Source organism: Xenopus laevis, chromosome 7L, assembly GCF_017654675.1.
Source record: "Xenopus laevis strain J_2021 chromosome 7L, Xenopus_laevis_v10.1, whole genome shotgun sequence".
NCBI lineage: Eukaryota > Metazoa > Chordata > Amphibia > Anura > Pipidae > Xenopus > Xenopus laevis.
The window spans coordinates 14,190,771-14,204,511 of NC_054383.1; the positions used below are offsets into that span (position 1 = coordinate 14,190,771).

General features: G+C 42.0%; 1 protein-coding gene across 2 annotated transcripts in view; it reads right to left on the minus strand.

Annotated features, from left to right (window-relative positions):
• Window positions 1-13,741, minus strand: part of plpp4.L (phospholipid phosphatase 4 L homeolog) — a 66,102-nt gene that overhangs the window by 21,095 nt on the left and 31,266 nt on the right. For both annotated transcript variants that reach the window (XM_041568558.1, NM_001095241.1), the window contains 4 exon segments: window positions 9,972-10,080; window positions 7,522-7,612; window positions 5,418-5,481; window positions 3,063-3,187 (listed from right to left, as the gene is read on the minus strand). In XM_041568558.1, the coding sequence (XP_041424492.1) occupies window positions 3,063-3,187; window positions 5,418-5,481; window positions 7,522-7,612; window positions 9,972-10,080 (389 nt within the window).

Below are 13,741 nucleotides of genomic sequence, written 5' to 3' on the forward strand. Positions count from 1 at the left end.
CCCAGGGCAATACAGTTACAAATACTGTTAAAATCATTAAAATATATTAAAGAGTGTCTTAGAATCAATTCTGCTTTCATTATGCCAAGGTTTTATATTGGTGTAGCCAGTAAAATGCCCCAATAAAACATTCTTACTTAATTGTAAAAACATATGAAACCAAATATTGTTATGGTACCGCTTGCGGTATAAATGTATGTCACTGTTGTTCATGAAATCACACGGAGCGGCGTCTTTCACTGATGGAAATAAAAAACAAAGGAAAGATACGCAGGTGAGAGATAAAAGCTGTTGTCTCTTGGCAGCTGAAGGTTCCCAGCAAAGGCTTCAATGGCAGAACTTTAGGCAAACACCACTGATAATAGAGAACTGAAATATCCAGATACTGCCAACGCTTTATGTCAGGACACTCAGGGTGCCACCATCAACAGTTCCACGGAAGTAAGGAAGCAAAAAGCTTCCCCAATTAACTGGCTTGAAAAAGAAAACCAAGGAGCCTTTTGTACCTGTTTTGTGTGATTGGATGTGAGAGCAACAAGTGATCTATAGAAAACCCGCACCTCTTATGTCACTCTGTTCTGCCAAATGTGCGATGTACCTACACAGAATAAATGGCTTTTCATAGCAGTTTGCTCTTAGAGTAACTAGAGGATTCCAACAGGGAAAGAGGAATCAAATGTTAACTCATGAATGCCAAGTTCATAGAGCTTAAAGAGTGGTTCGCTTTTTAAGTTGGTCTTCATTATTTATTTTTTTATAGTTTTTTTTAAAAACTATTTGCCTTCTTTTTCTGAACCTGTCCAGCTTTCAAATGGGGGTCACTGACCCCCATCTAAAAAACAAATGCTCTGTAAAGCTACAAATGTATTGTTATTGCTACTTTTTATTACTCGTTTTTCTATTCCGGTCCTTTCTTATTCATACCAATGTATTGTTATTGCGACTTTTTATTACTAAAAAGTCGCCCCCTCTCCTATTCATATGCCAGTCTCTTACTGAAATAGATGAATGGTTGCTAGGGTAATTTGGTCTCTAGCAACCAGACTGATGAGCTGTTGAATAAAAAGCTAAATAACTCAAAAACCACAAATAATAAAATATGAAAACCAGTTGCAAATTGTATTGGAATATTCCTCTCTACATCATACTAAAAGATAACTCAATGGTGAACAACCCCTTGAAGGGCAATAGTGCATGTGGCCAGATCCAGCCTAGGAAATAATGGCACCTAAGGCAGTGCTAGCTCAACTCTGGTCATATTTTTCCCCCCACTGCTTGCTCCCCACTGCTGCTTGCTTGTGCACCTGCGGAATTGCACCCCCCAATTGCACCTAAAATTAGGGATTCAACGAATCCAGGATTCGGTTTGGCATTCAACCGTTTTCAGCAGGATTCGGATTTGGCCGAATCCTTCTGCCGAGCCGAATCCAAATCTTAATATGCATATGCTAATTAGGGGCAGGGAGGGAAATTGCATGACTTTTGGTCGGAAAAAATGTTTTCCCCTTCCCACCCCTAATTTGCATATGCAAATTAGTATTCGGTTTGGTATTCGGCCGAATCTTTCGCGAAGGATTCGGGGGTTCGGCTGCATCCAAACTAGCGGATTCGGTGCATCCCTACCTAAAACACATGCATCTGTTGTCTAGTCTAGTCCAGTACTAAACTGTGTGTTTGGGCTGTTTTAACATGTCATGGGAAAACGTGTTTTTTTCAAAATCTCTCTGTTAATAGTGCTGCTCCAGCAGAATTCTGCACTGAAATCTATTTTTCAAAAGAGCAAACAGATTTTTTTATATTTAATTTTGAATCTGACATAGGGCTAGACATATTGTCAGTTTCCCAGGTGCCCCCAGTCATGTGACTTATGCTTTGATAAACTTCAGTCTCTCTTTACTGCTGTACTGCAAGTTGGAGTGATATCTCCCCCTCCCTTTCCCCCCAGCAGCCAAACAAAAGAACAATGGGAAGGTAACCAGATAACAGCTCCCTAACACAAGATAACAACTGCCTGGTAGATCTAAGAACAACACTCAATTGTAAAACCCAGGTCCCACTGGGACACATTCAGTTACATTGAGTAGGAGAATCATCAGCCTGCCAGAAAGCAGTTCCATCCTAAAGTGCTGGCTCTTTCTGAAATCACACGACCAGGCAAAATGACCTGAGATGCACCTACACACCAATATTACAACTAAAAAATTACACTTGTTGAGTTAGGAATGACATTTTATATTGTAGAGTGAATTATTTGCAGTTTAAACAGTGAAATATAGGAATATAAACGACATCATAAAAATCATGACAGAATCCCTTTAAGGATTGCAGCCACAAGTGCACAAATGATGCCATTTATTAAGGTACTTGTCCCTTAACACATTCTTCATGTGTATCTGCACCAAGCAGCATAACCCCCCACCCAGTCTGTCTGATGAATTTCATGTGTATCCACTTATTGACTCAGGGGAACCCTGGAGTTACTGTCACCAGGTGGCAGTTAATCCAGGGTTCATACTGCAGGCTATGTTTATAGGTGGGGTACAGTGATGGGCGAATTTCTTGAAAATTTCTCAAAATTGGACGCGGGAGTCAATTTTCACGATTTTTACGCGTCTGAAAATTTGCTTGCATCAATTTCAACGCTGGTGTTAAAGTCAATGGGCGCCCGAATAGTGTTGATGCGAGCGACTTTTCGGACGCGCATCCAATTTTTTTCATGCAGACGAATTTTTGCCAGCGAAATGAGCCCTAAAGTGTTGAACGGTGCCCTTGTGTCATTACCCGTAGCCCTTTGGCACATGCCTGTTTTACTACATTTGCTCTCCGGCAGAGAACAGCAGAAATCTCGATGCCCTTTTCCACGTAGATGCCGTCTGTGAAGCAGATACCAGATAAGTAATTTCTTTACACTGGAATGTTCTCACACATACAAATGTGGAGTTTCCCTTTAAGCTGAACATTTTTTAAAGTTACTTGTCCTTTGAAAGTTTCATAGCTGTATATATCATACAACACTCTGCAATAGATAAATAATGCAGTTTGGATTACCTGAAAGTACTTACAGGAGGAGTGAATGCTCGGGAAGCTTTTTCTGCCTTCAGATACCAAGCTGGCATCCCCAGTGCAATGCATTTCCTCGTTGGAGATTCCGTCAGGAAAGCAGCGATAGAAGAAGTCAGGACGAGGCCTGAAAGAAATGAATCGTGAGTTTCGTGGGCTACCAAGTTTAGGTGGCCATAAACTGACCAATACTCTTCAGTATCTGTTTGATCGTCCAGTGGGCCAAACAGATGGACACAGTATGGTCTTCTTTCTATTGTTTTATTTGGAACAGAAATAAAAAAAGAAGAGCTAACGCTTCTCTTCACTTCCTCATCTGTTGTTGCACCCTGGACTGACCAACATGCGGCATTAGCTGAATTCATTTCCAATTGAAGAACCAACCAATATCAATGACCCAAATATACTATTTGAAACCACCCCACCTGACATGCCCTTACTAAAAATCTGGGGAAACACTAGAGCTGAAGGTGCCACATTTCCTAGACCATAAGAGTACCTCTCGGAGTTCAAATTAAAATTCTGTTGCCTGCATGTCCACTATTTCTACCCTTTTTATGAATATCTTTCTAGGTAAAGGAACAGTAACACCAAAGTGTTTTAAAGTAATGAAAATATAATGCAGTGTTGCCCTGCTCTGGTAAAACTGCTGTGTTTGCTTCAGAAACACTACTATAGTTCATATAAACAAGCTGCTGTGTAGCAATGGCGGAAATTGAAAAAAGACTATATGGCACAGGTTAAATAGTGGATAACAGATAACACCATTATGTTCTACAGAGCTTATCTGTTATCTGCTGTGTAACCTGAGCCTTTTCTCCTATGAATGGCTGCCCCCATTGCTACACAGCAGCTTGTTTATATAAACTATAGTAGTGTTTCTGAAGCAAACACATCAGGTTTACTAGTGCAGGACAACATTGCATTAAATTACTTTAAAACACTTTAAATTTGTGATGTTACTGTTTATGACCCAAGAGGTGCTATAAACAAGACAAGTCATCCTAACAAAAGAACATGTCCAGTCAATGTGGCACGCAAGTCAGAAATATAAAAGCCTGGTGCTACCCAGCTTATCCTATGTAGTGGGCTGATTACAAATATACCCTATGTTTAGGGGGCATATTATAATTAAATGATGATCAGTGGCGTAACTAGATATTACTGGGCCCCACAGCAAATTATTTTTCAGGCCCCCAAAATTTTTAGCAGTTGACTTGTTTTACCAATATTTATTGAAACTGTATATGAATTAGGGCCTCGTGGGGCCCCTATACCTCCTGGGCCCCCCTGCAGGCGCAGGGTCTGCTTCCTCTATAGTTACGCCCCTGATGATGATTCATAGGGGCAAATTCACTAAGGCGCGAAGCGCCGAATGCTATCGTTTTTTCGCTAGCGTTCGGCATTTTCGCTACTGCGCAAATTCACTAACGAACGCTGCGCTAGTGTTACTTCGCAACCTTACGCCAGGCGAATTTTCGCTAGCGACGAAACTACGCAAATTCACTAACTTGCACAGTGTAGCGAACGCTACCTTTTACGCTAGACTTCCTTCGCCACCTCAGACCTGGCAAAGCGCAATAGAGTAGATAGGGATTGTTTCAAAAAAAGTCAAAATTTTTTCTAAGTCCCAAAAAACGCTGGCGTGTTTTCTACATGACGGGTGATAGGCTGAAAAAGATCGAAAATTTTTTGGGGCTCCCCTTCCTCCCCCCTACATTTCCTGACTCATGGCAACTTACCTAGACAGTGGGCACATGTGTAGGGCAAAATAAAATTTTTATTGGCTGATTTGAAGGTTTTCTAGGCATTTGTAGTGCAGATACGTGTTCCTCCATTGAAATTTGAATTTCGCGCCGTATGCAAATTAGCCTTCGCTAGCGCAACTTCGCTTTATATAGCGAAACAACGCTAGCGCAACTTCGCAAACTTACGCTACCCCTGTGCGCAACTTCGCATTTTAGTGAATTTGCGGAGCACTGGCGAAAATTCGCCTGGCGAAGTGCGGCGAAGTGCGGCGAAGTTGCGCCTGGCGCAACTTCGATTCTTAGTGAATTTGCCCCATAGTGTATTTGGAGCCTTCAAAAGGCTGAGGAGCTAAAACCCCTCCTGAGGAATCAGGATGGTACTGTGAGCAATGTGCAGAAACAAACACAAGCCAAGACTGTGCAGCAATAAAGTCAGTGTGGCAGCAATGAATTTGGGGTGGAAATGTGCATTAATGAGGTCAGGATGGCACTACACAGCAATGAGGTCAGGGTGACAATGTGAAGTTAAATAATGTGGTATCACATAATAATCAAAAAACCCTTTTGCATTTTGGCAAGGGTGGATGGAACACAGAACAGGTAACGTACCTTCCCACTATGAGTTTGATGGTATTTGTGCAAACTCCATTCAGAGCCAATGCCAAGGAGACAGCTGCATGGGAGATCACAAGAAAGCAGTTAGCAGGATTCTCCTCTTGTGTCAGTGCTTCATTCTGACTATAGACAACTACCCAAGCGAAGGTTGATTACCGAGCTTGCAGCTTTGTTGCTGTGGTAAAACTACAGCTCCCAGGATTCCAAAGGCAGCTTGGAGAACTTGGAGTTTTGCAACAGTTTCAATGCTGAAGATTAACTATACGTTAGCTATAAGGCTGCATACCAGCTCCTGCATCTGGCGTGGACTACTTGTGTACCCTGTAATGTAATCTATGCCATGGTGGAGCAGGCCCATTTGTTCAACACCACTTATTCCATTTGTGTATACAGTATGAACCAAGGACATCAACTCCCCCTTTATAAACCTGGGTTATTTTTGGCCATGTCCCATTCCACCCCAGCAATACCTTGTTATGTCCAAATCACTCCCTATTCCAACCATATCTAGTTTTACCTCAACCACCAGGAATAGCAGTTTGCTTAATTTCACAGGGTCTCGCTACCTCTAGAGTGCCTTATGAGAGGAGTTAAAAAGTTCTAGGTCAAAAAAAGTCTGATACCAAACTCTGATAATATGACAACAGCTGTGCAACAACTTGGGTGGCAGGAGAAGTAACTGCAACAGGGCCTGGTCCCATCGCGGCACTACGGGTGCAGAGCTCACTGTATGAATGGTGCTGAATTGGGTCAAATATAGGTTCAATAGGTCTGAAACCAGCCCTGGAAAAACTGGGGCAGCAGAGACAGTGGTTTATGGAGGATCCAGTGCACAATCTCTATATGTTTGGGAAACAGGTCCCTTTGTGTGGTGCTGTAGGGCTCAATAATGTCTAGTTATGGTACTCTAAAATAATAGGGATACACCGAATCCAGGATGCAGGTGCAGGTTTCGGCCTATTCCAGTAGGATTCAGCCAAATTCTCATGCCTGGCAGAACTGAATGCGAGCCCTTATTTGCATATGCAAATTAGGGGTATATGCAAATTAGGGGTGGGCAGAAAATCGTGTGACTTTTCGTCTCAAAAGACAGAAGTAAAAAAAAAAAATTCCCACTTTTTCCTTTCCCAGACCCTAATTTGCATATGCAAATTCGGATTCGGTTCAGTATTCGGCCAAATCTTTCACTAAGGATTTGGGGATCCGACCAAATCCAAAATAGAGGATTTGGTGCATCCCTAATAAATAGATTGCAAAATAAAGGAAGAACATAAGCAAAGTACACTTAAAGAAGTTACTTTTAGCTAGGTATGGTTCCAGAGTTACCTGGTAGGGCAAGGTCATATTCTGGATAACATGGCTATAAGAAGTGTTCCCAGTGACTTTGAGAAAGTGGTGGTTGCTGAATCCCCTTTATATACTTAGGGCCTGAACAGGCAATGCCATTAAGTATAGCCTGCAACAAAATCACTGAGAAGGACACAATAATGGGGTTGCAGTGAATGAAGACTTTTTGTGTTAGCATCTCCTTAATTTAGCAGGTACTTGTACAATACTATGGCTGCCTTAGACCTTATATGTGAGAAACAGGATCTAGCTCTGTATGTACAGAAATCCATAAATATCTGTCTGACATGACCTTTTATTCTTACCACAACGGCATCAATAGGTCTCCATTGTATAGATGTTTTCATTTAGGGAAAATGATTTCTTAACCATTGTGCTGTTGGCTTTCAATCAATAAATCAGTACTGGCTAACGTGCAGTGCTGCGGGTTATTATGGGAGCTGAAAGGTGTTTACTCCAAGCTGTGCAACGAAAGCCTGTGTGTGTTGAGAGAGTATATAGCAATAAATCACTAGTATTGGCACAAAAGCTACTTGTTACTGCTGTGAAGAGTTACAGCCTATTTGCACAGTGCTTGAGGCATTGGTTATTGAGCTAAATATTGGCTCGACGGGTCCTAGTTCTCTCATTGTCAATGAATGTTCCAATAGAACACTGGCACCGAGGGCTGCACTAGGCTGGGGTATAAAACTGCTGCTGTCAGGGATGCTCTGATTTTACTGCGTGACTTTTGGAAGAAACTAGCTCTTACCCAAACAGGCTTCTTTCACCTCCGTTCTGTCTGTGCGAAGTATAATTTTCACCACGAAAATCACAGCAAGGGGAGTCAGAAAGGAGATGGCCTGTGGGTAAAACAGAGCAGATAAAAAATGTTAGATTGTCCTCTGTAACTTCATCTTCCCAAATCCTTTAGCCACTAAATCCATCCACAGGCCCTAGTGTTGCACTTGTGCGAATTTGTGCTCATTCTGCCACCAAGCCACCCCAGCAGTGTCCTGTGCCAATACCACTGGGTCATGAAACTTACAGGTATGGGGCCAGTTATCCAGAATGCTCGGGACCCAGAGTTTTCCGGATAATGGAACTTTCCGTAGCACATTTGAAGTCTGCTAAAAAATTATTTAAACATTAAATAAACCCAGTCTTCGTTTGAATCAAGTACAAGTATGGGATCCGTTATCCGGAAACCCATTATCCAGAAAGCTCCAAATTACGGAAAGGCCGTCTCCCATACACTCCATTATAATCATATAATCCAAATTGTTAAAAATGAATTCATTTTACTCTATTATGATAAAACAGTAGCTTGTACTTGATCCCAACTAAGATATAATTAACCCTTATTGGAAGCAAAATCAGCCTATTGGGTTTATTTAATGTTTACATGATTTTACAGAAAAGATCCGTTATTTGGAAAACCCAGGTCCCATGCATTCTGGATAACAGGTCCCCATAACTGTAGTAGCAGGAAAACCAGTGTGTCTAGTAGGGATGCACCGAATCCAGGATTCAGCCTTTTTCAGCAGGATTCGGATTCGGCCGAATCCTTCTGCCTGGCCGAACCGAATCCGAATCCTAATTCGCATATGCAAATTAGGGGTGGGGAGGGAAATCGTGTGACTTTTTGTCACAAAACAAGGAAGTAAAAAAATGTTCTCCTTCCCACCCTAATTTGCATATGCAAATTAGGGTTCAGATTCGGTTCGGTATTCAGCCGAATCTTTCACAAAGGATTCGGGGGTTCGGCCGAATCCAAAATAGTGGATTTGGTGCATCCCTAGTGTCTAGAGGTAATCCAATCAGACATGGGGAGAAAATACTTAAATGAAATGAAATTAGTGCAGCCCAGAAACCTGCATTTATTAGAAGTGGCCAAGTCCTGGAGGTGTCCAAAGTGATCTGTGCCTTTAGAATACCTGTTACCTGCAGGTTATTACACATACCTGTATCTGCCAAAGTGAACCTCTGTAGAAAACTGTGTCCAGAATATAAAAAATAGGTTCTGAGACTGGCAGGTTCCATTTTTATACCTGAAGCTATAGAGAAATACTGGACGGTGGTGTTGATTGGGGAGTTATGAGGGATTTTTAATGGAAAAAGCTGAGCTTTAAAATACACTTTCCAGGATAAAATGAAAGGCAACATCTGTGTTTATTTATAGGCAACTTAATGTGAATCTGTGATGATTCCAACACAAACCCACAGCAAATCAGTTTCGGCAGGGTGGTGAATTGACTGCCAGCAGGAAACGATATATTAATGCAGTTATTTGAGTCTGTGCTTCAGATCCTGTATAGCGACTACATCCTTTCTGCCTTGATTTGGCACACTTTTTTTTAATAAAAGCTTTTTTTGCAAAGCAATTTCACCCTGCATTTGCATCACTAAGCATCATTTATAAGGATATAATATACAGGATATTCATGGCTCTTGTGTATTATATATATACATATATATATATATATATATATATATATATATATATATATATATATATATATATATATATATATATATATATATATATATATATATATATATATATATATATGAATAAATTCCCCTACATATATACATTCCTTATGTATTACAGGGAGGCTCTCTCTTTAATATTGCTTTGGATGTGGTTTCTAAGCATAATACCCACATTAAAAAATTATTAAATTATTATTATAATATACACTGTCAAAACATACCTTATTTATAGTGATGGGTGACTTTATTCACCAGGCTGGAATTCGTGGCAAATTTGAGCGCTTCAGCATCGCCATATAAATTTGAGAAAATTTACGGCGACAATTTAACAAACGCCAATTGACTTTAATGCAATTCGACAAAATAGGCGCGCGTCAAATTGTCGTCAAAATTCGCGTTTCGCAAATTTTTGACTGTTTCGTGAATTCCGTGGGAAACAGGACAAGTTTACCCATCACTACTTATTTATAAACTGGACTTATTTCAAACCTAAATAAAGTATAAGGACACAACGTATCAAGTGCACAGATCATTCTTTCTTGGCATAGCTGAATGTTTACATTCTTTATGTATGGGAGCTGTCATGAATAGTTAAAGAAAATATAGTATAGATATATCGCCGCTACATACAATAGAAGGTCAAAGGAATGCTCTCTAACAGCCAATGAAATTAAATATTTACTTATGGATATCCAATGCTTTATCCGTTGCTTCTTTCTTACTTACAAACATCAGCCGAGTGGGTATATTGTCTGATTGCACCAAGGGGTTCTTATACAGCCAGATCTCCTCCGGTTGAATAACGCGTTGGAAAGGATCTAAGAACTCTGTAAACCTGGAGCGGGAGACACAGGAATGGATTAGTCTGTGGTTCTGAGCTTACTTTAGGCAGAGGTAGTATGTGGCATTTGGAGTTGTTCTGCTCAATAGGGATGTCGCGGACTGTTCGCCCGCGAACTAATTCGCGCGAACATCGACTGTTCGCGTCCGCCGAATGTTCGCGAACGTCGCGTGGCGTTCGCCAATATGGGTTCGCCTTAGCTGGCGCTTATTTTTGACCTCTCACCCCAGACCAGCAGATACATGGCAGCCAATAAGGAAGCTCTCCCTCCTGGACCACCCCCACACCCCCTGGACCACTCCCCTTCCATATATAAACTGAAGCCCTGCAGCGTTATTTCATTCTGCCTGTGTGTGCTTGGAAGAGCTAGTGTAGGGAGAGAGCTGTTAGTGATTTGAGGGACAGTTGATAGTAACTTTGCTGGCTAGTAATCTACTTGATACTGCTCTGTATTGTAGGGACAGAACTCTGCAGGGATTTGAGGGACATTTTAGGTTAGGTAGCTTTGCTGGCTAGTAATCTACCTTCTACTGCAGTGCTCTGTATGTAGCTGCTGTGGGCAGCTGTCCTGCTGCTGATCTCTCATCTGCTGACTGCTGCCTGTAACCCAATAGTCCTTGTAAGGACTGCTTTTATTTTCTTTTTTGCTTTTTTACTTTGCTGCTGTAAGAGCCCAGTGCTATTAGTCTAGCTGTGTTGGGGAGTGGGACTGGTGTGCTGCTCCTCCTAGTAGTTCACCACTACCAGCACCAACCAGAGTCAAAATTGTTACAAAGTATCTTATTTGCACCTGTTAGCTGTTCTGAGCACTCTGCCAAAAGCTAATTAAGTTAGAAACTGTTTTTTTTCTGGCTGTTCAGTTCAGAGAAAAGAGGGACTTTCCAGTACAAAAGAGGGACAGGGGGTTGAGTGGTCAAAAGAGGGACAGTTGGGAGGTATGCAAGTGCCACCTAGCTGTGTGAGCTTTTCTGTCTTTCTGTCTTTTTCTGTCTAAATAACAATAATAATTCCGTGTCCGTAAACATCACCTGAGTGATGTTTTTACAGCAGCAATAATATATTCCGTATCCACTACTGTATACGTTGCCCTTGCAGGCATTGTTTGCCCAGTCTTTAACCAAGTGCCACCTAGCTGTGTGAGCTTTTTCACATTCCGTGTCCAGAAACATCACCTGAGTGACGTACTGTGATTTCTGCCCTTTACAGCACAAAACGCAGCGCTGTGTCAACAATGTATTTTTCAGATACATTTTTGCCCTTGATCCCCCTCTGGCATGCCACTGTCCAGGTCGTTGCACCCTTTAAACAACTTTAAAATCATTTTTCTGGCCAGAAATGTCTTTTCTAGCTTTTAAAATTCGCCTTCCCATTGAAGTCTATGGGGTTCGCGACGTTCGCGAACCGTTCGCATTTTTGACGCAAGTTCGCGAATATGTTCGAGAACATTTTTTCCGCCGTTCGCTACATCCCTACTGCTCAATTGTATTTTCTGCTTTACAGCAGCAGCCCAGAGCTCACTGAGCATGTGGAGTGCCACTGACACTCACAGGATGGCCTAACAAGATCCAAGATGAGGAGCTGCATTGGACAACTTGGATCATTACTGCAATTGGGCTGTTGAAACTGGTACAGTTCAGTATATAAAAGCATTACCGTATTAGTCTTCTTCTTTCCTTCTACCACATCTTGTCATCTCCACAGTCTCCCCTTCATTTCCTCTCCCAGATATTTCCCAATACCCTTTGTTCATTGTCCCAGTTCCACTGCTGTAACCTTTTCTCAGCTGCTATTTCGCTCTCTCCCCATCTCAATATTTCACATGGCTCCCTCATTCTACCCCCAACCTTTCCCCCTTGGCTTTCTCCTTTACACAGTCCTCTCCATTTTCCTCCTATTCCTCCTTGTTCCCATCTACCTGCCTGTTATTCGATATGGCATATGCTCATCACCAGTCGGTGGCTAAAAATGGGGCTTCACAGCATTATTCTGAGCCTGCTTAAATTTTCTCTATTAATAGAAGTGTATTAACACCCATTATAATATTAACACTTCAGTTATGATGATACCTTCACAGCTTTGCAAGTGTCAAGTGCAAGTGTCAGTCTGCCATCACCTCTGTACACAGGGCCGCCATCAGGGGGGGACAGGGGGGACAAGCGTACCGGGCCCGGGCATGAAGGGGGGCCCGGCAGCGCTGCATTTTTTGAAGATCCGGGCCCCCCTTACGAGCGCCCGAGCCGTACGTCCTCCCTCTAAGTTGCCGAATGCGGAAGTGCCGAAAAGCCGAAGCCGATCCGCCGAAAAGACCCGAAGTCACGAAGCGCTGAAAAGACCCGAAGTCACGAAGCGCCGAAAAGACCCGAAGTCACGAAAACAGCCGAAGCCGAAGTCCTGAAGCGGCGCAAAGACCCGAAGTCACGAAAGGAGGCGAAGTTGAAGTAGTGAAGCCATGAGTTCAATTCTACTGAACACCAGTTTGTGTATTTTTTTTTTTTTAATCCCCTGGCCACCAATGTATTATTTTAATATTCTATAGGCCCCTGCCACCAATCTTTTTGTAAAAAAAATTTTTTTGGGGCCCCAATTTTTTTTAACTTGTAAGGGGGCCCCTGACACCAATGTTTTTTTTAAAAAAACCTTTTTTTTTTTTAATTTTTTGGGGCCCCAATTTGTTTTTAACTTATAAGGGGACCCCTGCCACCAATGTTTTTTTTTAAAAAAAACATTTTTTTTAATTTTTTTTTTTTAAAATTCTTTGGGGCCCCAATTTGTTTTTAACTTATAAGGGGGCCCCTGCCACCAATGTTTTTTTTAAAAAAACATTTTTTTTTACATTTTTTTTTTGGGGCCCCAATCTTTTATAAGGGGGCCCTGACCATCAATAGCTTTTTATAACTTGTGTGGGGGGGTTACTTTTTTAGCGATGATGTCTGTGTGGTCTTTTAACTGCGATGTGGAGTGGGCGGCATATGGGGTGGAGCTTGGTCGTTAGTGTGGGCGGGGCCCAGGGGGCCCCAAAAATTTTGTTGTACGGGGCCCCGTGATTTCTAATGGCGGCCCTGTCTGTACAAGTACCCATGTGCCACGCTGCAATGTGATATCTCCAATTCTCCATCCCATTACTCATTATTGGCATGTATCTTATCCATGAGTTTACTGACAGCTGGAGGGGTGCAGGTTGGACACCCCTAAATCCCCATTTCTGCAGTGCCTCAGTCCCACACATCTAAAGCTCTTTCATTATCTAGGCTTAGGCAAGGGTATCCAGATGACCTTCTCACTAACACCCCCCCAGTACTTTTCTAACTTTCATTTGTGTTTCTTTCCAGTGTTGCCATTTATGCTGTAAATATCATGTTATTTAGGGTTGCCCGCTGTCAATTTTCAGCATTACTGCACACTTAAACAATGATGGGAAATCAATAGATTAGAAAATAGCCTCCTGCTGTATCTTGGCAGCTTGTAAGCACAGGTCTCTGATATAATGCGAAGACGGCACCTTCTTCCCACAATCCATCAAGGCAATACCCTGCCAGGTGCATAAACTGTAAGCTCTGTCGCTGCACTTTGGGTCTGAGCTGAAAAAAACCCACAAGATTCATGAAGTCTATTGTTCTGCTTTTCCTTGAACCACCAGCAAATCAGCTTTCTAGAA